We start from the raw sequence: 27,221 nt of genomic DNA, 5'->3' as shown, positions 1-27,221 counted from the left end.
AGGGGGGTGGGCGCACTGGGGGGACGAACCCCCCTCCCTCCTTTTTGGCGTCCCACCCCGAGGCCCCGTTCTTTTGCTTTCTTCGGGCCCCGTTTTGTGCCCCAGCGCTCTCTCCTCTCAGTTCACGACTGCGGTCCGCTTTGGTCCCGACGTATGAATCGGCTGTGGCACTTTTTTTTTTATCCATCAAGTTTCTTTCTCTCTTCTTTACCTTGTCCCTAAAATTTCGTGCGCGTGAATATTTTACTATCCTGCTGCTCTAGGGCTTATTTATTTTCCATCCCTAGCTTTTCCTTGTATACACATGTGCTTCTTTCGATTTTCGTATTGGTTCCCTCGCGATTTGGGAGGGGAGTTTTGAGCGCAGATATTGTGCCAGCGAGTGTTTCTTAACCGGCGTGGCCATTTCGTTTCTTTATATATATATATATATATATATATATATATATATATATATATATATATATATATATATATTTCTAAAAATTTTCGAAATTTCTGGAACTAAGCCCCCATGAAGCCTTGATCTCGCACCTTTTTTTTTGTGTGCGTGTGTATACATCGCGTTTGTTAGGTGTAGCTTCTCATTCTTGTCGCCTTTTTTCCCGTTTATTTGCGCGACCACGATGCGAATGTTGGTGACTCAGTGTTTACATATACATCTGGAGCGGGTCACCGGCGCGCACACGTTCGCGCCCTTCTGACAATAAGTATGTGCACCACTAGCTGTGTACCACACGCGATGGAGTGGTCACTAAACTCGCAAGACAGTTCGATCTTTGCGAGAAGCGTATTTTTTTGTTTATTTGTTTGTTATCAAAGCACTATTTTCATTATATTTACACAGAAATGTCGACTTAACAGCGCACAGCGCTGTTAGGTCGGCAAGTGTAAGGTCGTTTCGTTTCAGCAGTAACGTCATTATTTTTTGGTATGTGTCAACGCAATAGTGAGCAGTTTGTTCGCGGGAATTACGTCTTGCAGTTAGGTTATGCGGACTCTCATGTGTAGATGTTATTTATTTTGAATTTCATACTATTTGTGACTAGCAGTTATGTAGAGACATTGCCTGTGTTAAGGCATGTCTGTTGTGTGTGCGCGTGCGTTTTTGAACGTGAGTACTACATAAGTGCTGATTAGCGACGCCTTTTATCGAGGTTAAGGGTGCCGCATGTGTGTTCTGGCAGAAATAACGCAGTCTGTTCATTCAGCACAAGTGAAGAAATTCGTCGCTGGCTTTGCGATAGCAATTGCTTCCTTTTCTGTCCCCAGCCTCGGCCGGCCGCAACTGTTCGGCGGGTCGAAAAGGAGAAAAAAAAAAAATAAGAGCTATGACGTCGGCGCATCACAATGGCTCCTGGGGCACACGGGGTACCGTGCTTGACGCGCGTTCCTGCTTTATTTTATAGCCCGTGAAATGCGCTCGTGCTGCGCACGCTGTTTGCTCGCCTTCCCCCCCCATTCCGAGGAGCTTGATGTACGGCCCTACTTACGGCCTCAGCCCCCGTTGTGCCGTGATGTAGTGGCGGTGCTCCTCGGCAGTGCTCAATCCGATCGCGCTTTCTTCAACTTCTTCTTGACAACGTGTGTAGCAAACATGGCCGGAGTTTATGGACGGACTACCTCCTCCTCCTATAGAGCACCCTGGGTGCGGATTTTTATAGGCGGAAGACGAACCGCGGGTTGACTCGGATGCCTTCCCGGTTCGTTGTGCCGCCTCCCTCTTTTGGGAGCCTTTTCCCACTTCGTTTGCGTATGTCGCGCGGCTTTCCCCGCTCCTATTTTGTGAACGCGATACACGTGTCTCGAACGACACTTGGCAACAGGTTGCCGACACGCTCTGTGTTGTGTGACGCGCGGCTTCCGATGCTTCTCAAAAAAAAAAAAAAAAAAAAAAAGAGTAGTTGTCAATGTTTACGATCGAGTGGGGGCTATCCCCCTTCCGTTTCGCAAACGAAACCGACGTCCCCTGCTTTTAGCTGAGGCGTGGCATTTGTTCTGTGTCTGTTCCTCGGCTCTGTTCGCACATCTTATCGCCAGCGTCACACGCGCGCCAAGCTCAGCGGCGGTCACGGTTTTCTTCGATCCCCATTTTCGAGCGGCGTTGCTTGGAATCGCCCGTGTTGACGGTTCCCGTTCACTTCGCGGAGGCTACTTAGCTATGCACCCCTTTTCTTTGCAACCCTACCGCTTTGCTGGGTTTTTTAAATTTTTTTTTCTGGGCTGCATGCGCCTTTTTCCGCAGTCGTGCCCTCGCTGACTTTGGGCCCCGTCGGTCGCGTGCAACCATGCCGCCTTGTGGCTTTGGCCCCCTCCCTAGAAGCTATTTGCCTAACGACCTCGTCCCTGAATGTCGATGCGTGTGACTGATTCGACGCGGCCTTTCGATGCGTATCTCGTGACGGTGCCGCGCGGCAAGTGCGGCCTTTCAGGTGTACGTTGCGTGCGTATTTGTTTGGTTTGCCCTTTTTCCGTATTGCGTATCGGCCGCTTATCCTGCGCGTTTTGGCGGACAGCCGCTGACGTGAACAGCCACAAATGACATTGTTGTTCAAGGTGGGTGCCATCGCGCAGGGGTCGCTTGTGCTTTCTTTTTTTTATTGACCTTCTCTCTCCTTCCTCGATCTAGTCAACTTGGAGCGCTACAACCTGAACGCTACTGTGTGGACGACTGTACAGTGTCGTCCACTCTTAGGGTGAACACGGATCAGCATGGCCGCGCTCTGCGCATCGAAACGAAACGGCGCAGACGCTTGGGAACGTGATCCTCTTGCTGTACTACAGGGAAGCGATCACGGGCGTGCCAGCACCGGCGTTGGCTGGATGCACTGGCGCTCCGCAGAGCGCGGCCACGCTGAGCCGTGTTCACCCTAAGAGTGGACGGCACTGTACGTTCGCACCGGCCACTGTCGTATGACGTTGGCGTCATTCCAAAACAGGCTTTATCGTCAGCGCTGCGTCGACGTGGACGCGTTGGGGGTAACAGTGATAAGACCCACGAATACCTCAAACCTGTCGGCGTTAGCTTTGTTTGCGTCATCGTGATGCATGGCAAACGAACGACTCGGTACAGTTACGCAGAAGGTGTGCGCCCGTGTTTCTAATACCCCTGTCACACGGGCACCCGTCAACTCCGTTTAACTCCCTCGTCTTTTGCTCGAGGGAGATGGGGTTCATGTCACACGGTCACCATTTCGCTGAGGTAGTTAAATGGAGCTTTTGGTGGAGGAAGTTCGGTAACGACCATTTCGGCTCGATGGAGTACTCTCGTTCCCAGCCAGCTACTGCTACGCTGAAAACCGCACTAGCAAAATCGTCCTAATGAGCTCAATTATAATTTTAAAAACTATATGCTCTTTTTTGCGTAGCATTTCACGCCCCGTAGTGTAAGTTTTAGTTGTATTTTTTCGGACATCAGCACTTGTATACTCTCCACACCAACGCCTCGCCAAGCCGCCGCCGTGAAGCGTCGCTGGCGTCGCGCCTCACATGTGCAGAAACATGTTTCTGCACGTGTGAGGCGCACGCACAAGCACTGTGACAGCAATGGTGATTCCGAGCACTTCATCAACACACAAAAACACGTTTTTGTTGCTTTAAAGGCGACTGCACCGGCAAAAAATTGGACGTTTCGACGCGCGCAGCAGCGCTGTTTCTACCCCATGCGGCAACCGTCGAAAGCTTGCACCGAGCAGTGTAGCACGGTCACAACTCCATTCTCGTAATGCTCCATCAGGTAGTTAAATGCCGAACGGAGTGAAATGGAGTTCGGTGGTGGCCGTGTGACAGAGGTATAAAGCAGACTGGCGAGAGCAGTGTTTCTGCGCGCACGTATAATACTGCGGATGATTCGGTGGTGGATCTTTTGTTCTGTCGCCTTCGCGAATGAGTTCAGAGAAATTGCTGCAGGCATGTGCGACCTTTGCAGAATCATGACCAACATATTCTCGACGTTTAGAGCGGACCAATCTGGTCGTAAGAACAGCTTTTACAAAAAAAAAAGGGGGGGGGGGGGGGTCTACGTCTCAAGATATCTCGTTTCCGTCATGGTAGTGTTCGAATCGCATGACAAGAAGCGAAATGTTTACTGATACATGACAGCGCTTTCTGGGACCGAGTGCTTTTAAAGGTGTTTGATGCCCTCCAGCGGGTGATTTTGTCCTCATGGAGCAAGCCCAGAAGCGGCTGCTGCCGTGACGGGCCTAGATAAGGAGTTTAATTGTTTTTATGCATACCTGCTCTGTGCTTACTCGTTGTTACTGCGAATCTGACTGTCCAGTGCTGCTTCGTATGGTAGCATTTCAGCAGAAGCTCAAGTGGGGACGCCCGTGCGCACTGCCACGCGCCTTCGTTGGGAGTCTTCTGTATATGCCTGCGCTGGGCACTTGCATATGCAGCGGGGGTGTCGTGTTCATATCTTTGCCGGTCCATAGCAAAGCTCGCACGTGTCGTGCACCCCCCCCCCCTTTTTTTTTTCCTTCTTTCTCCCTATTCACCTTCGTGTTTGACACGCAAGGCAGGAGTCGCTTCCTTACTGTTGAAACAGGAACCCGCGCCTGCCAGCGTCACGAACCGGTGTCGGCGGCAGCGGTCCATTTGCGTCTCCTTGTCCGTGTGCGGCGTGTGCTTTACGCCTGTCTACGTGATGCTGCTTAACAGCATCGGGCCAGCTTCAAAGGGGAAGTCGTGTTTTCCTTTCTTTACATTGCGGTGCGCACTTCCGAACGGCAAACAGACGTGTGTGCCGCTGTAGGATTGTGGGCTGCGGGATTTGAAAACGACAGTCTAAATGGATTCCTAACGAGGAGTGATTGCTCCCGTTTCTTACCCGGCTTCCTTGCCTTTTGCGGTAACTGCGTGCGTGCGCCGTGTGCTGCGCGAAGGTGACGACGGTTCAAGGCCAAGCTGTTCTCTCTTTTGCAGTCCTTTCCCGGTTTTGAAGCCGCGGTGGTGCGGTATTCAAGCCCCGAGCGCTCTCCCTCCCCGATTGAAGGCCGGCGGCAAGCTGCAGCCCAGGGTTCGCGTTCCTTTTTTTTCTTCTTCTTTTCGTGGCGGGGTGGTGTCATCGTCGTCCTTTCTCTCCGCCACATTCTCTCCCATGTGCCTCGGGCTCACTCGGGTGTCGGACCAGCTTTTGCAGTTTTCTTGCCTCCGTTTCGTCGTTTTTGGTGTGCGAAGAAAAATGAAGCTAGCCGAGTGGAAAGTCAAAGAACGAAGGGGGCAGGAGAGAGGTTGAACGAGGAGGAGGTTGTCGGGGGAGGGCGGTGGTGGAGACCCGAGCGGACGACCGATTGTCGCCTCGTCGCGCGTTCAAGTGTCGTCTGCTGCTGCTGTCGCCGCGCAGCACCTGGCGAATGTGTGTTCTTTGGTGCGCAGTTTCTTCGCCTTTATTGCAGCTTGCTCTCTCCCCGCTCCCCGCCTCCTGCTTAGCCGCCGATCGCTGCTGTCTGGCCCTTTTCTCTGGAGCCGCTCCTTTTGTGAACCCGCACGCGTGCGGCGGAGGGCAGCCTTCCTTTTGGCTCCTTTTTGCCGACTACTCGAACATTGCGCAGTTGTGCTTGTTTGTATTTGAAGCGGAAGCGAAGAAACTGACTGTTACGACGAAGTCGCCAGGTATATCGCCCCATTTGGCTGTGTGTTGTACGGCCAATCACGCGTTGGCGAGTTGCTGATGGGACACCGTGTTGCGCCTCACCTGGGACATGGATGAACGGGCACTCGCACCCCCTTTCGAAAAAAAAAAAAATGATTTTGGTAACTTTAGAGCATTTCGATTGCAACCCCCACTTTATTTGGGAACACACCAATCTGACCGCTTTTCCCAAGGCAGCTCAGTTCGCGTTGCGAGCTAGGGAAGGTTTCATCTTCGGCGCGAACATTAGCCGGCCACATTGCGTTGAACCGAATAGGAGTTGGCGCCGTACTGCAGTACCGTTTGTGACAGTTTGTAATTACGTACACCATTTTTCGACAACTTGCGCATCTTCGTCGGGCGTTGCTCGCGCGACTGCTATTTCTGTCTTAGGCAAGTTCGGTTTCGACGGCGCTTCGCGCCATCTTTCCCGAAACCGCAGACCAGGATTGATCGGCAATCTGTAGATAACTTAGCGGGCGATAGATCTATAGAGGCTTCTTGTCAAAAGAAACGGCGGCAGCGCCGTGCATATTACGCAGTTGCAGCGCATCGAAAAATCCCTATCGCGCCATCTCAATTGTATCGTTCTTCAAAGCCGGGCTCTTTGGGGCAGCCTCGCGCCTTTGGCCAAGATTAACCGACACGCTTGCGTTCTCCGTGTCTCGGGCTAATACTGCTTTGGAAGGGAAAAAGAAATAGTAAGAGACAGAGGAGGGGGTGCAGAAATTGAGAATAAAGACCGCGCGGCAGAGAGGGAGAGGCGGTGCGTTGAGTGGTGCCGTCCTCATCGGTGCGTGCCCTGTGCTCGCCAGATGTTTCCCGGCTGTTTTGGCGAAGGGCGCGTGCGCGCGCGCCGGTCTTCGCCTTTCCGAGGCCGCGCTTCCCTTCCCTCTCTTTTCTTCGTGTGGCGTTCAACTGTGTGTCGCCTTTTCGTAGCTTGCGTTACTTTACTTCTCTTGCCGGTCGGCCCGTTTCTGCGCGGACTCTCTTCTTTTCTCCGCCTCACTGGCTTTTGAAAACTGCGCGGATGCTGCCGCCGAGGTGGAGTGCTCCTGAGCGAGGGAAAAGGAAGTCCTCCTCGCCCCCCTCCTCCCCCAACCCGGGAGTGACAGGTGGACGGTCGCCCAAGGACCCCCTCCCCCGACGGAATGGCTCGCTTCGTCGGTCTCCTCTCGATGGCAGCCAATTTCGGGCACTTCTTTTGTTCCAACTCCGGCCAATTAGCGGGGAAATTGATTTGCAGCCAGAGACGTCGGCGACATAAACACAAGCGGCTTACTTTGGGCCGACTGTCGCCTTGGCGGCGCCTATTTGGGTGTCCATCAAATTTAGCGCGCACGAGCGGCCCACGGACGCGAATGGGACGACTTCGGCCTACCCAAGAACACGCATACGCACGGCCGCGATTGCGTACGATTACTTTGGGCTGGACAGTTCTGAAGCTTTTCACTTGAGGCGCGTGCATTTCTCGGTGCAGCAGTTTTTCTGCTTTCTTTTTTTTCTACAGCAAAACGTACGTGACATTAGTCTGACAGATTAATGAAGTACTATCGCTTACAGGCACGTAGCCAGAAATTTTTTTCGGGGGGGGGGGGGGGGGGCCGAGGCCTAATTGTTCGAAAGAAAGTCTTTCCATGGCAAAAAGAAGAAAAAGTTGCCCGGAAATATAGAAGGTTGGACGAATTTCGGGGGGGGGGGCCCGCCCCCCCCCCCCCTTACCTACGTGCCTGATCGCTTAGGTGTTGTCATCAGCCGTGCGAAACTGCAGCAGCACGTTTCCTTAGTTGTTTTGTCGTATCTGTGTTTTTGTCCATTTAGTTTTCCTCGTATGCGACGCTGACCATTGGCTTACCGGTAACTTCGGCCCTTCTGAAGAGCTACCGTTTCTGGTATCCAAAAACCTGTGTATGCAAAATGTATATGCGAATGGTAGTGGGCCTTTGTCCAATATTATATCATTTCTTTAGTGCAGTTATTGTAAAAAAATAACAGCAAGAGGCGTATTACGTATAGACCGTTTTCACGGAGAGGAGGAGCGTAGCCTCGAACCGGTATATTTTCACCGCTTTCTCTCTCTCCACCTCGGCCGACCGCTGCCGCTGGGTGTGTGCGGATTCCCGAGTTTTGCACTGCGTGGTGCGTGAGAGGTCAGCGTGTTTCCATTTTTCGACGCGCTGAAGCAATTGTGCTGCCGCAAATCGAAATGATGGACGAGGACAGGTTACCCAGCTACCATTGCGCTGTGTTTGGCTGCGGCAACAGCAACGGAAGCCAGAAGGACTGCAGCCAAGGCATGCGAACGTGCACAATGCTTTTAAATGACTTCGCTTCTCTCAGGTCGCACGCCTTCTCCCGCAAATAGTATATTATATGTGGGTCTTCACTTATGGCCACATTTTCAAGTCATCAAACCAGCTTGTGATTGTGCTTGGGTGCTGGTACACTTTATCATCTGCACCAAAGAGAACCAATGTCAAGGCTGACGATTAATACACAAAATGTTTGGCCAAGAGTTGTTCTCTCATAACATCAACCTCTCTGATTTCTATGCTACAGCACATGATTTACAATGCCTGCGGCTAGAAAATGTTCCATCTTGTGCGTGCAATTTCGAGATTATCGTATTAGCACTTTCCAATCTACATGACAGAAAAGTCTGCATGACGTGTGTGCTTTGGCGCAGGTACGCGTCTCGAACGTTTTGTCGAGAGCATGTGCTTTCCCGACTTGACAATTTTGTGACGATAACTAAGGTAGCGTTATGACAACCGCACGTTTTTTTTTTTTTTTTTTCGCGCGACAACCTGGGTATCGTGAATAATCGGCCCAGGTTCGTTAAAGCCAGGTCGTTACTTGGACACGTGCACTTGTCGTAATGCTTCTCAAATACTCGCCAGAAAACAAACTGACAATAATGTTACCAAAAGCGCGCGCCCTTTCGGCGTATCGCTAGTGGCGGCGGCTCGCGCCGAAGCGAACTTACGCCATGTCATGCTTCCAGATGTGCAACAGGCTTATTTTCATTTTATCATCGTGTTGTTTCTACGCCGAATTTTGAGCTCACCCGTCGTACATCTGTTTCTTATCCTGTGCAACGATCAGAGGCCACAGGCTTTTAACTACGACGCGTCGACACGAATGAACACAGGCATCGGTGTTTGTGCTCCTGTCGCTCCATGAACATTGTATTGCGACGTGCTAAGCGGAACCAAATGGTCTGTTAGGGATTATAGTTACGTTTAACTTGCATAATCACGGCTCGGAAACCCGAGAGTCATCTAAACATTAATGCGCGCACCTAGCGCGCAGCCGGACAATGGCCTACGTGTTCGCTCGTCTCCATTTACGTTTCTCCGAATACTTCGAGAGTTGTCCTAAATTTAACGCTCTCTTATAGCACATATTCCAAGAACCACACCGAGGTCAGCTATAACAAAACATACAAAGCAATTTCCAGTTTACACATGCTGCTTAAGAACTGCATTGGCATTCTACTCATCGTCGGCACTGCTGCGGGTACGTCGCGTGGGCCACCGCTGCTTGCTGTTTGAGCCATTTTGAAGCTGACAGCTTAGCGATTATTTACCAGCGCCTTTACACTCGCGAAGCGTTGCTCTGTTTTGCCCGTGTACCGCGAAGAACAGCGATACCTTGTGAACCGAGCGTATATGCTGCATACACCGCCGCGGAACCCCACACACCGGAAGGGCGGCGAAACATCGCAGACGCTAGACGGCGCTGCGGCGGTGGCGAGCTTTAAAAATGGCAGCCTCCTTGTGAAATTGGTGTATACAGCTCGAGTATATAGTAAATCAATACCAAAACGCACTATGGAATGTCCTCTTTACGGGTAGCTATGGAGACCCGTTCGTGATTTTACGAAGCTCAGCCAGGAATATGGCTTAGTAATTTTCACATAATTGGTGATTGAATTATGACTTCACGCTGCGAGGATTCGAGTTGCGCAAGCGCGCGTTAAAAAAAGAGAGGGGCGGAGGACGTGAAGTTCGCAGACCGTCTTCTGGGCTGTTTTCTCGAGCACGGCCGGGCTAGACCGCACAAGCGAGCGCGCGCGTGCAGTCTAGCCCGGCCGTGTCTCGAGACGACTGTTCGGGCGACGACTGGAGCATCAACAGCCAGTTGAAGTGTTCGGTCACCCTTGTTTTTCTTCGCTTCGCCGGCTCCCCTCCCTTCTTGTGGTCGCTCACTGCGAACCTTCCAAGACCCGCGGGTCCGAGAGGGGTGGAGAGGCGCCCTTCCAACGCAGGAGGGACCCCCGGGCAGGGCGCGTGGCTGCACTTCGGCAGCGGCCGCAACAGCAGCAGCTGTGCCTGGCTGATTGACTCTGTTCTCGTGGACGACGCGTGCCACGCGTCCGGCTGGCCGTATGGCTCGTGGCTTGCACCCCCCCCCCCCTGTGCCTTTTGCCTCGGAGACGGCGGGGGTGTGCTGCCCTCGGGCCTCCCTCCTCTTTAAAGAGCCCCCCGCCGCCGCCTGGCTGGTTGGCACAAGGGCCCAGCTGTCGGCTGTGGGGGAATGTCCGGACGGACTGTGCCAGGCCACTCGCGCTGCTCCTTCTTCGTGGTCTGCCGAGCACGCGCGTCCTCTGCCGCTGCTGTCCAGGTGTTCGCCAGTAGTCGGTGGACGACAGACGCCGGCTCTCTCTCTCTCTCTCCACCCTCGATTTTCGCCCAGTTCGCCTCTTATGCTTTACTCTACCGTGCGGCTTTACTCTACCTTGTTGCACACGTAGTCCGTCCGAGGATTTGGAGGCTATTGCATAATGTCTCTTCGTCGTTGCTTCGCGTTGGGTTGTAGTAAGGAGCTTTCTGCGGCGCGGAGAAAAACAATCGTTGCGTTGCAAGACGCCCTGTGCATGTTTATCGACAACTTGAGCGTTGCCGTGACACAAATACACGGATGGATGGGGTCGGTGACCTGATCTAACTTTGTGCGTTCACCAACCCTTGTGCCTTATCTCGCCGCCACTTTAGTCTTCTTGATCGACGCGTGTGTGGGTTGTCTTGAGCGCGCCCTGTTGTTGACCAGCTGCTATTGAATTAACTGCTGTTCAGTCTTCTCCAAAGTTATGCAAATGCTCTGAATTCTGCTTCCGTGTGTGTGTTTGTAGACGAACCTTGCCTGTTAATTCAGGATGCTACGTCTATGTGGATATGCTCAAAACCCCCTGGTGGCTATGACACTTGGCAGAACGTCGCCGCGCTTATGGCGGTCACGGTCCGGTGCCCTCTCGCCCCCCGTGTTGTTGCCCCTCCCTTCTGCGCCGGATCTCAGCGCGACTGGCGGACACGCCGAGCCGCGCAAAACGTGGCGTGCTCTGGACGTGAAATAAAAGAGATAGGTGGCGCTCATAAAAGGGTACTCGACATGCTGGAAGGCGCGGTCCTATGCCACTTGGCTGCCGCCCTCTGTGCAGAATGCTTGCGCCACCGAACTCCCTTGTGGACCGCAAGTTGTCTTCGTCTGCGACAGTTGAGCTTTTACTCGGCATCGTTGCCGCGCCAGCCGCACAGTTAGTATTATGATCCGATGCAACACGAAAGCCTCCGGCTGCAAACCTATCAAACGGTCTAGGCAGTTTTTTTTTTTTTTTTTCACAGACGCATTTGTCCATACTTTGTGTAGAGAGACAATAGAGATTTGATTTACCGGACGGGACCGCCAGCTGCTTTCCTAGTTGGGCGGCTGCGACAGCATCCGCGATGAGCGCGGTCAAGCCCTGTTCGGGGTGCCTCCGCTCTGGTTTCTCTCATTACGACCATATAATTTGTGATTGGGCTTTGCCGAGCTGTCTCTCCCTTGTCAGCGCTCAACCTTCGGAGTCCGTCAAAACCCTCTGCGGCAGCATAGCAAGTTGGGTGTCGCCCTGCTTAGCTCGAGGATGCGGGTGCGATTCCAGACGACGGTGCTCCCCCCCCCCCCCCCCCCCCCACTTGACGAGGGCGAAATGCAAGAACGATGAGGAGCCCAGCGCTCGTGTTGTCGTTCTCTCTTTGTCCGAGTCGTACCGTGTCGTATCTTATCCGTCATTCACTTCAGACCATGCAGCACCAACTAGCGCAACGTCGATCCCCTTTTGCAGGAATCCCAGGTGGTCAAATGATTCCGGAGCTCCCCGTCCGCCAGCCCACTATGGCGTGCATTATAATCTTATCGATGTGTTGGCACGTAAAACTACAGTGAGATATTTTCAGGCTCATTATCGTAAAATTACAGAATTTCATTTCTAATTAAGTCCGTGACATTACGTGTCATTGTCAACTCTAACCATCAACTGTCGTACACGGATTCTGCGTCCGCATGTTTCTGCTGGGTGTTTGTTAGACGTCCTACGCCTGTACGTGCGCTAGTATTCACTGCGTGTGTGTGTCACCTTTGCGTTGTTCAGGTCAGATTGACCTTTGGTATTGAATATAGAATGCCTGTCAGTGCGCTGCATGCAGGCTCTGTTCCATGCTCGATAGGTTGACCCGCGTGTGCCGCAGCTGAACAAGAAAGATGCTGCAGCGATGGTTTTCATGTAGACGTCGGTAGTTTCGGCGTTCTCGTAGCCGCTGCGGCAGCAGTAGTAATGCGACAACCTGCACAAACCCCGCCACGTCTCGGTCGGCTGGCCGGGCGACGCTGGATTCAGCTCGGGAGCGAGAAGGGGACCGTCCTGGTATTGCGTGCGCGGTCAACAAGCCGTTGAGGGCGGAGGGAGAAAGTGGCAAACGCGAAACGGAAGGCCGCTTCGGTACTGTCCTGTGTCAGGCCTGTAGCGAACAAGAGGACAGAGGAGGATATGGAGAGGAGGCGTTGTCCCCCCTACCCCCGTTTCGTCGGCGGTCGTCGCTCGCCCAGTCCGGCCTGTCGAACACCCTGTGCGACACCCGGTGCACTTGTTAATGGTCATAATGAGGTGGGCTTAGAGGGAGGAAAAAAAAAAGATGAGAAGAGAGTTGGCGTCAGCACTCTGCTTTTCAGCCTCTATGTTTTGTTTTTCACGCTCAGTTTTTGTGCAATACTGTCCAAGGCCGCAATTTTGGGTGAATAAGTATGTGGCACCTGATTGAATGTGTGGCCTTAGGAACTAGAGGTCAGAGCTAGGAGAAGCATCAAAAATACAGTCTTATGCAACTGTCATAATGTGGATGTTATATGTAATCACTCCCTATGGTCAGCCCCTCCCCCTTACCCAGAAAAATTTCTGACTGTGCCCCTGCTATGTTAGCACTTTACTGTTTCTGCCTTTGTTGCAAGAAACTCGTTGAGGTAGGCTATTTCTAGCCCTTTAGGATGAATTTTAGGTGGGGAAAGGAATAACTGACAGGAGAAAATATTTCATGTTTGCATAAAGGTGAGTGCTGGTTTTGTTCAGAAGTTTTCGTATGCATTGCTGGTATGCTCTATTGCCTTCCCTGGGTCATGTCACCTACATTTTCTTTTAACTGACAGAATTGCTGGCATGTAAAAAGGTAGTTTATTTCAAGCTTTCTCACTCTCCTCATAGAGCAGCAGCAGTATCGCTGCGATAAAGCTATAGAAATTGTGCATGTCTCTGTCATGTCAGTGAAGGAAATGGAGTATGCATTGTAAATTAATGTTGATTTTCATTTTGAACCCAATTATAATAAATAGAAACCAGCAACATTGGTTTGTGTTTACACGTAGCTGACATTAATCTACCTAAAATATTTTGCCAAATGCTGCCTATGCAAGCTTTTAACACATCATGCAAAGTTTGCATGTGTTTATGTAAGGCTGTGTCATTCTTCCTTGCTTATCAGAAAAAAAATGTCTTCATTAATTTTTATTTGTATTTCAGTCACGGTACTACTCAATATTATATACAATGTTTTACTCCTGAAGACGATATTTTGTACCTACGAAAATATTCTGAAATAAAGTGGATTATATTGCCATGTTAATATTTTCCAAAATCATATAGACTATAAGACGTTAAAGAACGTTGTTATTGGTGCATATTTTTTGAAAATTGCATAAAATCTAATGTATTTGACCCACAAGCAAGGTTTGCCATTGCTGCACGGAATTTAGTTGTTACAAAGTTATGTGCTTGCCCACATACTTCTTCTTTCGGACAGCCAAGTAAATTTTATGCACTAACCTTTCGTTTTGGTTCTGCTGCAGATGGTTGTTCATCACGGTCGACGCCTAAGCCACGGCCACCACAGTCAACGGTGCGGCCAAACATTACATTCCAGACGTACACATGCCCTGAGACGTATGCCAAGTGGTACTGCCTCAATGGAGCCACCTGCTTCTCCATCAAGATTGGAGAGTCCATCCTCTACAATTGCGAGTGAGTACCCTTCTGTGCTTGTAGGTGTGCATGAACAGGTAGAGGTAGGGTTTTGTTTTGTTTATTACCATACCTAGTTTGTCATGATGAAAGTTTGCTTTGTGTTTGAAGTATCAGTAGAGCAGTCTTTATTTTTGTTTTTTATTTCCAAAAGGGGTTCAGATGGCTGAAATCAGTGTTGCAGTTTATGTAAAACTGTCAGCATTTCACTTTGTTATGCCATCAAAGACAAAACAAGAAGGTCACGGTCAAGTACGGATAGTTGCACTTCACAAAACCAGCATACTTATTTTCTGGCAAATCATAAATGGTTATGCGAAGTGGCTTCATTCACATATTTTCTCTTATACTTTTTCAGGTGTGCAGATGGATATATGGGGCAACGATGCGAGTTCAAGGACCTCGACGGAACATATTTGCGTGAGTAATACAACCCCCTTCTTGTCCATTGTGTGCAAAGGAATTTTAGTGCCTTGAAAACTTTCACTGTGCAATCAATATGTGAATATATTTTCACTAATTTTTTACAGTAATGTCGTCCACCATGTGCATAAGCATTATTTTAACAGCTTCTCTGTGTCGCTTGTCTAATAAATGGCTAATAAATTTAGCCATTGATAAGCATGGTTTCTTGCATCAAGCAGAAGGCAGTGGGAGAGCCCATGTGAGAGCTGAGCCTAATGTTTTCATCATTGCTGTGCAGCCACAAGGCAGCGAGTGCTGATCGAGACGGCGAGCATCGCAGGTGGCGTCACAGTGGCAGTCATACTTGTCTTCATAGTCTGCGTCACGGTATACTTGTACTATCGGTAAGTGAGCAGTCTTGTTTTATTTTTGGAAACTACAATAGTGGGTGTGGGGCTGCAAGAATAATGCCTGTGAAAAAGAACGTTGAGAGCTCATGAGAAATAGGGATAGAATAGCATAAAAGAAGCTATACTGTCTATGCTGCGCAGAATTTCACAGTGATAATTGGCATGCCAAAGCAGTGTTTGCATGCTGTTTGTCATGTTTGCTTTGTATAGTTGGGAACCATGCTTGTAAGGCTAAAGTACCTGTAGCAGTAGCTTAGCAGCTGAAGTATAGCACTACCAAGCTCAAGGACACCTGTTTGATTCCCAGCCACGGCGGCCAACTTTCATAGAGGTGAATTGTAAAAGCCTTCATGTAGTTGGACTTTGGTGCATATTAAAGAACCTTAGACGGTCAAAACTTACCACTGCCGTGGGCCTCATAATTACATCATGGAGCGTGTGTATAAAACACACTTTTTTTTTTTGGCCTTTAGCAGGATTTGTTAAACCATCAAGTAAACACAACTGCACCACTTTTTTATGTATGCTGGTCATTGTCTGCTGTAATTCTTGCTGGAGGGCTGTAGCTTTGCCTTATTTGAGTAAAGAAAATGTATCCTTATTTGTCTAACATGAAAGTTTTTCTATTTCTTGCTTTGAAGTACAGCTGCGATGACAATTTTTTAAATGTGAGAGTGGAAGTATGGCATGTATAGTATCCTGGCTGCTCTTAATTGCATCAACTAATGTGAGCCATTGTGGGTGCACTGTAAAGCATACATGTGCAAGACGGTATACTTTGTATGTGTCTCGTTATAATTTGCACACCACCCTCTTCGACTTTTGTCGCTGTTGTTTCATCAAACCGCTCTTCCAGCATCATTCTAAGAAAAAAAGGACATGGGTGTCTTCCTGCCACACAGCAATAATCATCATCGGGATTGCTTGCATTTTCTTTCTCGAAAACTGTGGGCTCGCTGCTTCCCTACTAGGAGTGCTATGTCCCGCTGATAGCACCCGGTGTGCAGTGATAACGCAAGGAAAGCATGCGAGATAGATGACAATTGATGTGTGGCAGAAAGATACCCCAGTACATCCTTTTCTTTCAAAGTGATAATAGAACAAGCTTTAGGCACATGACTGACTAAGCTCTCCAGCTGTCTCTGGATAATGTTACTCTGTCTGCAAATGCCATGATACTGTAGTGGGCATGCCTTTATATTTGCTTTAGTGCCTAAGCTGGTTGTGATCACTGTTGCCAACAGTTGGAGTTTGAATAGCTTGAGAAAATTCCACAAGTGTTGAAGATTGGGTGAGTTGGTTTGTTGTACTTAAACTGGTACAGCGCATCACAGGAAAGAAGAAACGGCCGAGCCAGCCAACGCAAAAGGCGCTCTGTCCCTTTGTGTTAGCCAGCTCGGCCGTTTCTTCTTTCCTGTGATGCGCTGTATCAGTTCAAATTGAGAAAAGGCACTTGCCGTGGCAGCAGGGTGAGGTCTGCCGTAATCTTCATTGCTGATGTTTTATTGGCATATCTGCTTTCAGTGCAAACTTTAAATTTACTGTAGCTGTGTTACCTTGTGCTTCTGTTACGAGACTGTTGAAGCTGATCTCTTTCTGCCGTCTGCTTGATTTTTGCAGGCGTAGGAAAGACAAGACGTTCTTCGACGTTCCAGATGAGCCGAAGCTCTTCTTCTGTGACAGGAGGAAGGCAACCGGTCCGCAGCCACAGCTCGTCCTCAGGCAGAGTGTGAGTCATAGCACTAGCGAGTTGAGCATTTGGTTCACAGAAGCCACTTTATATCGCCGCAGTTACATTGGTAGAGCACCTTCAACTGCATTTGTGTGCTGACATGTTCAGTAGCAGTGAATAATGTTTAACTGCTTCTTAGCTCCCCTAGACTGCATCTCATCTCAGTGAGCGTGATATAAATATGAATCTGAAAAGCTATAGATTGTGATCACACAATGGTTGCATAAACACGAATTGTATAAGCATCAAGACAATCCTATTCCTCTTGTTTCTTGGTGGGAGATGGATGGCTGGGTGAATAATTTTATTGAGGTCCTTCGGTGCACGCGATTAGCGCGCAGCGGGCCGCTCCCACGTCGGGACAGAGATACCACTGGGGATTTTGTAATATTCTCATAAATAAATTGTAATATTCTTATTAATAAAGCTCTGGACAACTTTTACCTGGCCAGTGCAAAAAACAACTGACTATCAACTTGGCTGTACAATGGCAGAGCTATGTTTACTGTTCTGAAAACTATGGTTCTCTTTAACTTTGCTTCTATAGCTTCTATATGAATGGCTATTCATATCCAAAGTACCACACCTGGTTTCTTCTGCACTTTTTCATAGTCGCTTCTGTTGCGCTATGTGCAGCTATTCTAAAAGTGTTTTTTTTTTGTGTGTTTTGCACGTGCCAGAACGCTTTAGTTTAACAGCTCAGTGCTTCGAAATTTTCTCCTCTCAGGCTACACACATAATTGCGTTAAATTAAACCAAATAAAGCAGTCTGCATTTAATTAAAAAATATAAAGTAGTAAGTTTAGCTACTGTGAAACAGTCTTGCTGTTGAAAAATTGCTGCTCATGCAATGGCAGAATTAAGCTGTGTTTCCGACACAGCATACGTGATCCATTGTTCAGATTTATGGCTTTCAATCCTTTGTAGTGATGTGCATTGTGAGGGTTGGTTGGTAGCTTACTACAGCAGCCTCTGTGCCTTTTTAACTTACGCACCTAGTTTGATTTTCGGCACGTGTGCATATATGTAGAAGCAGTGGAAGCTGATGTCGAAAGTCGGCTGAAGTTAAAAAGCTGCAACTTAATATCTTGTTTGAAATGCTTTTGATTTCAAAGGGCTTTGCTGGAAGACAGAGTAGTAAGGTAGTGTACAGTCCTCATGGATTCAAATGCAACAATTTATGTATATGTTCAGAACATACTTTTGTATGCACAGGCTTCAGTTCGTGTCGTATCAGCGTAATTTTGGCTCGGAACATTTATATCAGAGCCAACCCTACCTTTAGCAGCCAGTTTCATTGTGACGTGACGCGGTGATCTCGAGCAATTGTGCATACCAGTCATTATACTGAAAGTTTTCATGTCATGTTTCAATCCGTGAGGACTCTACGCATGTGCGCATGAGAATTCTATATTTAAGGACCCCTGCAACACTTTTTCAGCGTGGTCAGAAAACGCTGCCAATCGGTAGTCCAGGCTCCTGAGAACATGTGAGCCAAACGTTATAGTGCAGCATGCGGCCTGGAATTTACTATTATAATTCTCAAAGTCTGCTAGAAATCGCTTACTCTTCTTTTGATAAATGATGCCATCAACCCAAATGACCACGCCATAAACATGAACGTGAAAGTCCACGGCTATTGGCTGATTTGAGCATCGTGAGCTACATAATTGCAGCAGGATGCTGCGACGTGCCCACACGCTTACTCACGATCACACTGAAAGTGGGCCGCATGTTCGAAGGAAAAAAAAAAGAAAGTTCTCAAGGTTAATATGTGCGCTAACAGACGTAGCGCCTTGCCCATTTGTCATCCCCCCACCCCTGCGTAAATTTCAGCAAGCGTGCTGTTACGAAAGGAGGGAGAAAGCACTTAAAACGTGCAACAAACCCCTGCAACTGCACTCGTACTTGACGGTTTCTAAAAATTTTTATGGCAGTCGATTCGTGCAGCAATAAACTTCTTTAAAGAAGCCATCCAATGATTACTTGGAAAAGTGTTGCAGGGCCCCTTTAAATCAGCCCTGTCAACACAAATTCTGTTTGATTGATAACATATTTGATTGGGAGAAATGTGTGCTGCCTCCAACAGTCCAACAGGTCAGCAAAGGGTCTCTTGGCGACTTTGATGGCCTTTCAACAATTGGCCATGCCTTTATACAGTATGTGAACACTCCTTTGTTGAGACAGATTCTCAGCCACATCACTAATATGCAACAGTGCAGTCTGTGAGGTCATACATTTGCAGTTTCATTTGCAGGCCAATTAAATCTAGCCACTGGCCAATGCCATTTCAAGTTGCTCATGCTATGTAGTACAGTACTCCTGTTGAGTATATTGACTCCAGCTAATTCAATGCTAGTTGAAGGTCCTCACCACCACCTAGATGTTTCCATTAGCCAAAACGTCATGGTAATCCTAAAATTGGCCTTCACCAGATAAATTGAACATAATGGCAGGCACAAGCACTGTACCTGACCTCAACGATGAACTCAGGGGTGACCTCAGTCACTGTAGTGTGTCTTGATCACAGTGAATGCGTTGAACACGCATTCACTACCGCCATACCGAAAATCCCTATTTTCAGCCAGCCCAGGGAAGATTTCAAGGGGAAATGACAGCTCACAATGAAAGATAACAATATCGGAGAGTAAAATTGGGCTAGTTGGTCGGTATTCTATACTTGAGACACATCTAACACAAAAATTACGTTGAATGAGTCAAAGAGACAGGGCACAGTGCTAGATTTCAACTGGATCTTCAGTGAAACCTGTAACTCATGCTCAGAACCCCATCACATAGAAGCAATTTTCACACTCATCCCCCCCCCTCTTCTAATACCACCTCCTTTCACCTGCTTTGCCACAGAAGAATTGGCCGAATAGCACTAAATTAGGCAGCATTGTACCTAAAGTTTCCTTTTTCCTGGGTTTTATCCGATTTAGTCAGTCCTGTAATGGACGTCATTTGCACGTATTGTACATTTTTGCTACTAGAATAATATATGTGTCCAAGTCCAAGAAAACGGCTATTTACTTCACTATTATAATCCATATTGTCCTGGGTGTTAAATTTCAGTTTTCTTGTAACAATAAAGTGCTCTGTACAAATGGAGTGGCATCAGCCAAACGAGGGTAAAAGTACTCAGTAGAACTTTCAAGGAGCAGTTCTTTCAACAGGTGTCGTTCTTTAATGTCTGTTTCATCAGTGCTCATGTAAAACATGAAACTTTGGTTCTTTGCTATCTTACCATCAAGTGTTCCTTTCTCAAGTTTTTGGAGAACTAATACGCCTATCTCAGTAAAAACTGAAACAAGCTATTCCTGATGGCAGCTTTTTTAAATTTTGTTGTTCTTGTTGCTTATCATTTGTTTATTTCAGTGGCCCAAATGTGTCAGCCAACACATTTTGAGAGGGGTCTCTTTGCAAGAAATTGGCTGCTGAGCAGTAGCATGTGCCCAGATTTTGTACAGTAGCTCTTGGGCAAGAAGTCTAAGTGTGTTTTTGACAGTGTAGTGAAATGAAGTTGTACTGTTGCTGAACGTCTGTCCAATGTACCCTTGCAGGACCTCGAGCGGGGCAGGGGAGCGCACATGTGTGAAGATAACCAGTGCTCCAGCAGCTAGGAGTGAAGTTCTGCTAGTTCCGGGCTACTACTGCTGCTGGTGTCTTTGGTGCAGCACTCACTGCATTCTGCCAGTCATCAATCCTGTTCAACAAAGGGTGTGATGATATATGCTGGACCTTCTCCTGCCTAACGCCTGCCCCTTCTTCATCTTGGAGACAAGGACATTATTGCTCTGCTACATTTATTTAAGCTTCAAAAGACGTCAGGACAGTGCTTGCTGCCCCAGCAGCAAAGAGAGGGATAGCGTGGTGTGTTGTTCGGCAGGGCTTTGTGGTTTTCCGTGTGTGTGTGTGTGTGTGTGTGTGGAACTGCAGGAACTTCCCTCATGCTTTTTTGCGCACACGCTTGTTTTAATTAATCCCCATTGTTGTGGAGAATGACTGTCACTGCTGTGCATTCGGCAGCCTTGCCTTCCACCCCTTCGCCCGCTACCCACCTGCCTTGCTGCTTGCTACATCCCGATGACTGATTGTGTCGTCGTTAAGTGCTTGTTATTGATTTCCAAAGACTCTGCTGTTTATCCTTGTTCCATCGTGTATACATGGCATTTTGACAACATTCCCGGGGCTGCCACTGCTGCGGAGAAACGCCAACTTCACTGGATTTGACCGGGCGTGACAAACATTGTTTTGAGTCTCTCTTTTTTCTTCCTCTCTTTCACCCCTCCGCCATTTGCTTGTTTTCTCCCATGGGTTAACTTAAACACCTTGTTTGCCATTCTTCCTTAAGTGGACACAAGAATGCTATTGGTCCCCATACCCCACTCTTTGTTTCTTTACCTTGTTTTGGTCTTTTGCTAAAAACTTTGTTGTGTTCCTTGTTTGTCACTTCTTCATGCTGCATGGGTTTGGAAGCCTCGAAGACAGCATCGCTGTGATGCCTGTCTTTACCAGGACACTTGCTTCTGCCGCCATTGTGTTGATGATAGTGTGGCATCATGGATTCCACTTGGTAACTTTTTTGCGGCTGTTGTGTTGATTGTGTGTGCATGTGTGTGTGTAGATAGTGTACATAATGTGCAACTCTCTTACTGGAAAAAGAAAAGGCAAAAAAAAAAGTGCTATGTTTCCTCGTTGGCTCGTCCTCTGTTGTCTCCCTCCCCTTCCCTTCTTTTTTATTATTTTTTTTCCTTATTTTTCTTCATTGTCACTACAATGAGCCAGCATTGTTGACGATGGAGGGCTCTAGATCAGTTATTATGTAATGATGGCTGAATGTAGTAGTGCATCAGCATTTCATCTCACAGCTATAAATTACAAGCAGGTATAATTACGTGGCTTTAGCAGATCTAGCAGGTCCTGCGCAATTAACGCTGCCCAGTACACAGAGTCAGAGCAGTGCTGATAACATTTGGTGCAAAAGTTTGTCGCAACGCAGTCAATGTTCACTAAGACACACAGTACAGTCTAATACCACCTTAAAAGGGAACAGGCATGCTTCATGTGCACCATATTATTTCCTGCCAGTCTGTAAGACTGAGTACTTAATATTATCTTACTTGTTGGTCTGTAAAATGTTATGTTGGCACTGTTGCTTTTTTTTTGTTACATTTGTAGCTAGGTCTGAAAGCAGTAGTCAGTATACAAGTAATCAGAGGTATGGTGACTTAATCTGGGACGTCTACCTAGCTAACACCAACATTGTCTCTCATCAACTTGAGCAATTTCCTCTGCCAGGCTAACCTGTAGGCCATTTGCGTTCCTGATGAGTGTACTGGGCAGTAGCTGAGTATGCTTAAGGTGCTTTTTAGGTGCTCTTGTTAATCTAGTGAGTTGTAGATGTGTAGATAATATTTTGGCACACTGTGTGGGCCTTAGAGTCCCATCTTTCATGTCTCCAGGTGTTAAAGGGAAAAATGAAAAGAAGTAAAACACTGTTAGAACCTACCAGTCACCATAAAGGAAATGCACCTTGTATGGTCCTTATAAATTTTACCAGGCAGTGAAAGTAGGTTCTGGGTACTAAAATATGCTTTTAGGAAGTTCAAGCTTGATTGCATGTCATTAATTCATTAGCCAGTTGGGCCATATTCAGTGAGCTTGACCTAAATGATTTGCTATTTTGACGTGGTGAAATTTCCTCACCTAAAGTCATCTCTTCTTGGCGCAGTTGAGAACAAAAACTGATTTCCAGTTTGGTTATATTGTACAGTATACAGTAGCTAATTATATTTGAGATGGGATGGATTCTTGAGGAGCCATTCAGTATTGTTTGGCAACAAGATGTGCACTCGCATCATTGTCAGCCTTGACTAATGATGCTAAAGTAGGACATACCAAAGGTGTCATTCCGGTGCTCATAAACTTTGCTGAAATGGTGACCAGAGCCTCTTCAGTGTTTTACAGGCCTGTTAGATGTTCCTGGTCTCTAAGCACTGTGCCCTCCCCTTCTCTCAGTGGCCCCTTGTTTTCTGTTGAGGTGTGAGGATTGTACAGCCTTATAAGTATGACCAATTGCTATATTATTATTATGATTATGACTATTTGTGCATTGCAAGGGCCGATGCACCATTAAGAGCGAACCTCTTGCTGCCTGTTCTTCTAGTTCCTATTATCGTTAGGCCCTTATTTTTTTCTTTTGTATTCGAGTGGTTCACCACAGCTTGTTGACGAGCCCACGAGGCAAACGCATAAGTGCTTTCTTCTTTTTTCTTTTCCCCTCATGCTTTGTTAACACATAGACATTTTTCAAACCAGACTTGACCCCGTGATGCATTTTGGGACTTTTGTTTCTAATGCGAATGCTTGAACTTTGGCAATGCCGCATTTACCAGGGGCTTTGAATCTCGGGTGCTTGCTTGGTCTCTGCTTTGTGCAACCCAGGCACATGGGAGCTGTTGTGTTAGTTGCATTTGTTTGCTTTACATATGGTTGTTGCCTGATGAGAAGCTGTTGTGCATTCGGAGGTTGAATTTTCTTGAATGAAATCTCAATGATGATAGGGGGGTGAGCAATCACACAATGCTCTATCATTTGTTGCATCATGTTCTTGTGGGTGATTTCACGAGGTGCTGCACATTGGCATACTTTAAGTTGTAAATTTCATAACTGATGCATATTACATAGAAATTAGGATTCCTGTTCTTGTCAAGCATAGCATTAAGCATGAAGCTGTAGTATGGGTGCACACAAGGAAGCTAAGGAATTGTTTTGCTACAGTGGCAGTGTCTTTTATGCCTTGTGCGACACATTTAACTGCTGCATTTTCTGTGTTATGTAGCAGACGATGTTGTTGGGCTGTTTCGTAAAGCTTGCACGACCATGTTGTGCAGAGAATGCAATGGGGAACACGATATGAATTAATTGTTTCAAGAATGGTTAGCTTTAATGTTCTTGCGGTGCCCTATTACACTGCACTCCATATTATAGTTCAGCACTGGCTTCCAGGATGCATAATTACAATAGGAAGATTATTTCAAACCGCTTGTAATCGGTAAAGCACAATAATGTACTGCATTGCGTAGCTTAGTATATCGCATAGCAGGTATCGGTGTACCTTTATGTTCATGAGCTAATCATTTGCTTGAAAATCACATAATGCTTGGTAGGAGCTTGCCAGTTCGTGTAGGCTAAAGTACGAGTTTGCTGTAAAAGACTGAATGTTTTGTAACTGTTGATCACCTTGAATAATAGAATTAGTGCTGTCTAATTCTTCACCTACAGAACGTTGATAGAAAAGAAATAAGTTGAAAAGCACAACACCATCTGCATATCTAATTGAGAGCCCGGATTGGCTGGCATACAAGTACACATCTCTATCTAGTCCTCCCTATTTATCAGTTGTCTGCTTGGAAAACACATGTTTATATTAGGTTACAGGATGGTTGGTGTGGTTCTCGCCTCTCTGTCAATGCTGCCCCACTTGTATGATCTTTCGAATGTTTACATGATTGATAGTGGCATGTTGAATAATGACATTCTTAGCAAGCAGTTTTGTTTCACAGTGTAGTTGCCCTGACCTTTACCTATTTGACTTCAGCTATGACAGCTGAGAAGTTGTGACTTGTAATAGGTAAGATAAAAGTCTATTTGAGTTCAGTTTTGGTGTCAGGAAGCACTTGGTAGCAATATTGCAGTTGTTTTGAAAAATGCTTCAACCCCCAACCCCTTCCCCAAAGCTTTTTGTATTGACATATTTTTTGTATTGCTGCTTTTCTGGATGGATTTAAAAAATATATGTAATCTGAGACAAAGCTTTGTCACATTACCACTGTATGTGCTGCTGACAAGTAAGACTGATTGCTCTTTTGACTCCTCCTAGCTGAAATGGATGGATCGGCAAATGACACCAATCCAGCTTTATATCCGATCTCTTCTACACATGCGGGCTAGTTCTCTATATTTGCTTCTGGAGTAATTGATGTGCTGTTTTTCTATCTTTGGGAAACAAAGATCAAGCTTGAGCATTTCTCATGTTGTTTTTGCAGACACATTCTTATTTGTTCCCTCAGAGGGTTTTCCCTTTTTTCTTTTTGCTCTTCGTGCAGTATAATGCAAGCCGGGTACAGTCTTATTTGTTGATATTTATATGCATCAGGGCAACCTTACTTTCTTGCTAGAGCTCCGTGCTTTGCTTTATGCCATGGGCAACTTTTCTGGGTATTGGCAGACGAGACAAGTAAGAGATGGCCATACAGATATGTGTGGCATGCCTAAGAATCTTTTTTTTTCATAGCATGACTTCTCTTGAAACAGCACATTACCAGAGAGTTACATTGCAGTAGTATACATTAATTTTCAGATTTCCTTCTGGAATAACTTCCGCTGTCATGCCACATTCTTTATTTGGCAGTTTTAGCTTACTGCTATGCAAATTATTTTTCTTTTCAATGCCAACAAGACTTCTTTGACATTCCTTGAAGACATTATATAGGTCTGTAAAAGATGTCAGTGTAATCAGTTGTGCAGTCCTCAGGTGCACTTCAGTGTGCTGCTTGAGCCCTGCCCTCTCTCTTAGTGTCTCGTCTAGATCGCCTTCTCTGCTGCTTTCTCTGTAACTTGCCTCAAACTGAGGGTTTTAAGACCAAAGCTGATATCGCGTCGTCTAGGTGCATCGCATCTTATTTATGAGGAAAGAGAATACAAAAGTACTTGTGGAAGAATAATGTAGATTTGTTGCGTCGGGTGCCTCGTGGTTCGAGGTCACAAAGAAAAATAAAAAGTCACTTGTAACAAACATGCTGGTTGCCTTGCTTTCTTGTTTCATGTTTGACTTTCTGTCAGTGCTGTGTATTTCAAATTTCACACACAGGGGCATAAGCAGAAATTTGTTTTTTTTTTGGGGGGGGGGGGCACCTCCTTGATCTGAAGTGGATTCCATGCAGGCAGATGTGGTCGAGTGTAATTTTGTGCTTGGTATGCCATGGCCAAACAAAATTTGGGCGGGGGGGGCACGCCGGGCCCGTGCCCCCCCCCCACGGTATTTGTGACCGCCACTGGTCACACATACTGCTAAAAATTTTGCCTAATGTCTGTATAAACCGTACTTCAAAAGGGTGGTGCAGTGTGGCCAAGGCTGGGAACTGCCTCCTAATTTCCTTCGTCCAGGGTAGTGAAGAAGAGGCTGCTTTACACATCCACGTTACACTGAGCACAAGGTTTCAAGTTTGGTTCCTAGCTGTGGTAGCTGTATTCTAATGAAGGCAAAGTGCAAAAACACTTGAATGCACACTGGTGCTCAAGAGCGTGTTTAAAGTCTCAGGTAGCCAAATTAATCTGGAGCCCCTACTACAGTGTCTAGCATAGAGAAACGGTGGCTTTGTGATGTTAACTTTATGAATTACTACTGCGGAACCATGGAAGTCACTTGCCTGCAGCAGGGCATACCTACATCATTAAAGCACCTGCTGAGTGTACACAAGCTGCTAAAAACACACTGCTGCCACCTGTCACATTGAAATGGCAGTGTGCTGCATGTATTTGTGTTCAGGTGCTGTGAGGCTCCTGTGTATACGCCTTGTGCACCGCCTATAGAGGCGCCACTGATAGCCACCTAGCGGGCGCCGCCGACAGTACGTGCGGGAAGCCGAGCAGACGACAGCGCTTTGCACAGCTTTGCTGTGAGGAGATGAATGAAGTTCGCGGCTGTTATTTCCCCTTCGTGCGGGTGCCAGACAACTAATTCTGCACTGGCAGCTGCAGGAAAGGCGCGGGCCTCTACGAAAGTGGACTTGTGCACGGTGTTTGTCACGAACGAGCGCTTAACTAAGCGCACGTCGCCGATTTCGAACGACGGCATGAAAGCCTGGCGCCGACGGTTCGTGTGCGACAGAGCGCGCGCATCGAAAAAAAATTAAAGCATATCCACTGGTGAATGATGAAGAGCTTGGGCGAAGCTCCTGAAGCAATCATGGTCTCGGGATCGGCTTCTCGTTGAGCCCGTTTCGCAGCGGCGTCCTTTGCGCGCACCTTCTCGGGATCCGGCTGGCTGTCGCCAAGCGAGCGCCCGCCGCTGCGCATCATTCATGCTCCACCAACGATCCGACACGTACGGCGACGATCCAGGAGAATGAGAGAGGCGCTCGCTCCCCGCGAAGCCCGCGCAGCAGCCAATCGGAGAGCAGCGGCACTTCTAGTGCCATCTAGTGTCGATTCACACAAGCGCCATATTGCACACAATTCTATTGGACCAACGCCATCTAGGAAATGAGACGAGAAATGGTGATGACGACACGGATTGTGTACAGCGGCATCTAGAATATCGTCCCTGAACTGCAGTTTGTATGTACTGCTATGAGACAGCGCCATCTGCCGTTTACGCCGGACAGAGATACTGCCGTTGACGCCGGACAACGGAGACGTGACAAGGTTAGACTAAGAGGAGCTACGCCCCTAAAAACAAGTATAAAAAGGCGCCGGGAGCGCGCCCGAGCGCCTCTTACCCTCTCCGCAGAAGACGCCACCGACACAGCCAACGAACGCGAAAGATCGGGATATTCGAGAAAGCAAAGCCGAGCCAGCGGCGCCTTCTGATTCCGCAGACGAATCGGTGAGAACATCTCGCCCTTTCCCTAGCTTTTGCTGTGCTACGCACCAACGTTACTAGAACAAACTCAGTTTAAAAGCTCCGCCGGAGAGGCGGTCCACGTG

The 27,221-nt window shown here is 47.6% G+C and overlaps 1 protein-coding gene across 4 annotated transcripts in view; it reads left to right on the top strand.

Annotated features, from left to right (window-relative positions):
• Window positions 1–25,310, top strand: part of LOC119397769 (protein spitz) — a 143,422-nt gene extending 118,112 nt beyond the window's left edge. For all 4 annotated transcript variants that reach the window (XM_037665169.1, XM_037665176.2, XM_037665172.2 and 1 more), the window contains 5 exons: window positions 13,790–13,961; window positions 14,320–14,381; window positions 14,665–14,770; window positions 16,397–16,505; window positions 20,072–25,310. In XM_037665169.1, coding sequence (XP_037521097.1) covers window positions 13,790–13,961; window positions 14,320–14,381; window positions 14,665–14,770; window positions 16,397–16,505; window positions 20,072–20,131 — 509 coding nt within the window. In that variant the 3' untranslated portion in view covers window positions 20,132–25,310. The remainder of the gene's footprint in view (window positions 1–13,789; window positions 13,962–14,319; window positions 14,382–14,664; window positions 14,771–16,396; window positions 16,506–20,071) is intronic.
• Window positions 25,311–27,221: the final 1,911 nt, after the last annotated feature.

Source organism: Rhipicephalus sanguineus, chromosome 1, assembly GCF_013339695.2.
Source record: "Rhipicephalus sanguineus isolate Rsan-2018 chromosome 1, BIME_Rsan_1.4, whole genome shotgun sequence".
NCBI lineage: Eukaryota > Metazoa > Arthropoda > Arachnida > Ixodida > Ixodidae > Rhipicephalus > Rhipicephalus sanguineus.
This window is presented reverse-complemented; position numbering and strand designations above follow the sequence as displayed.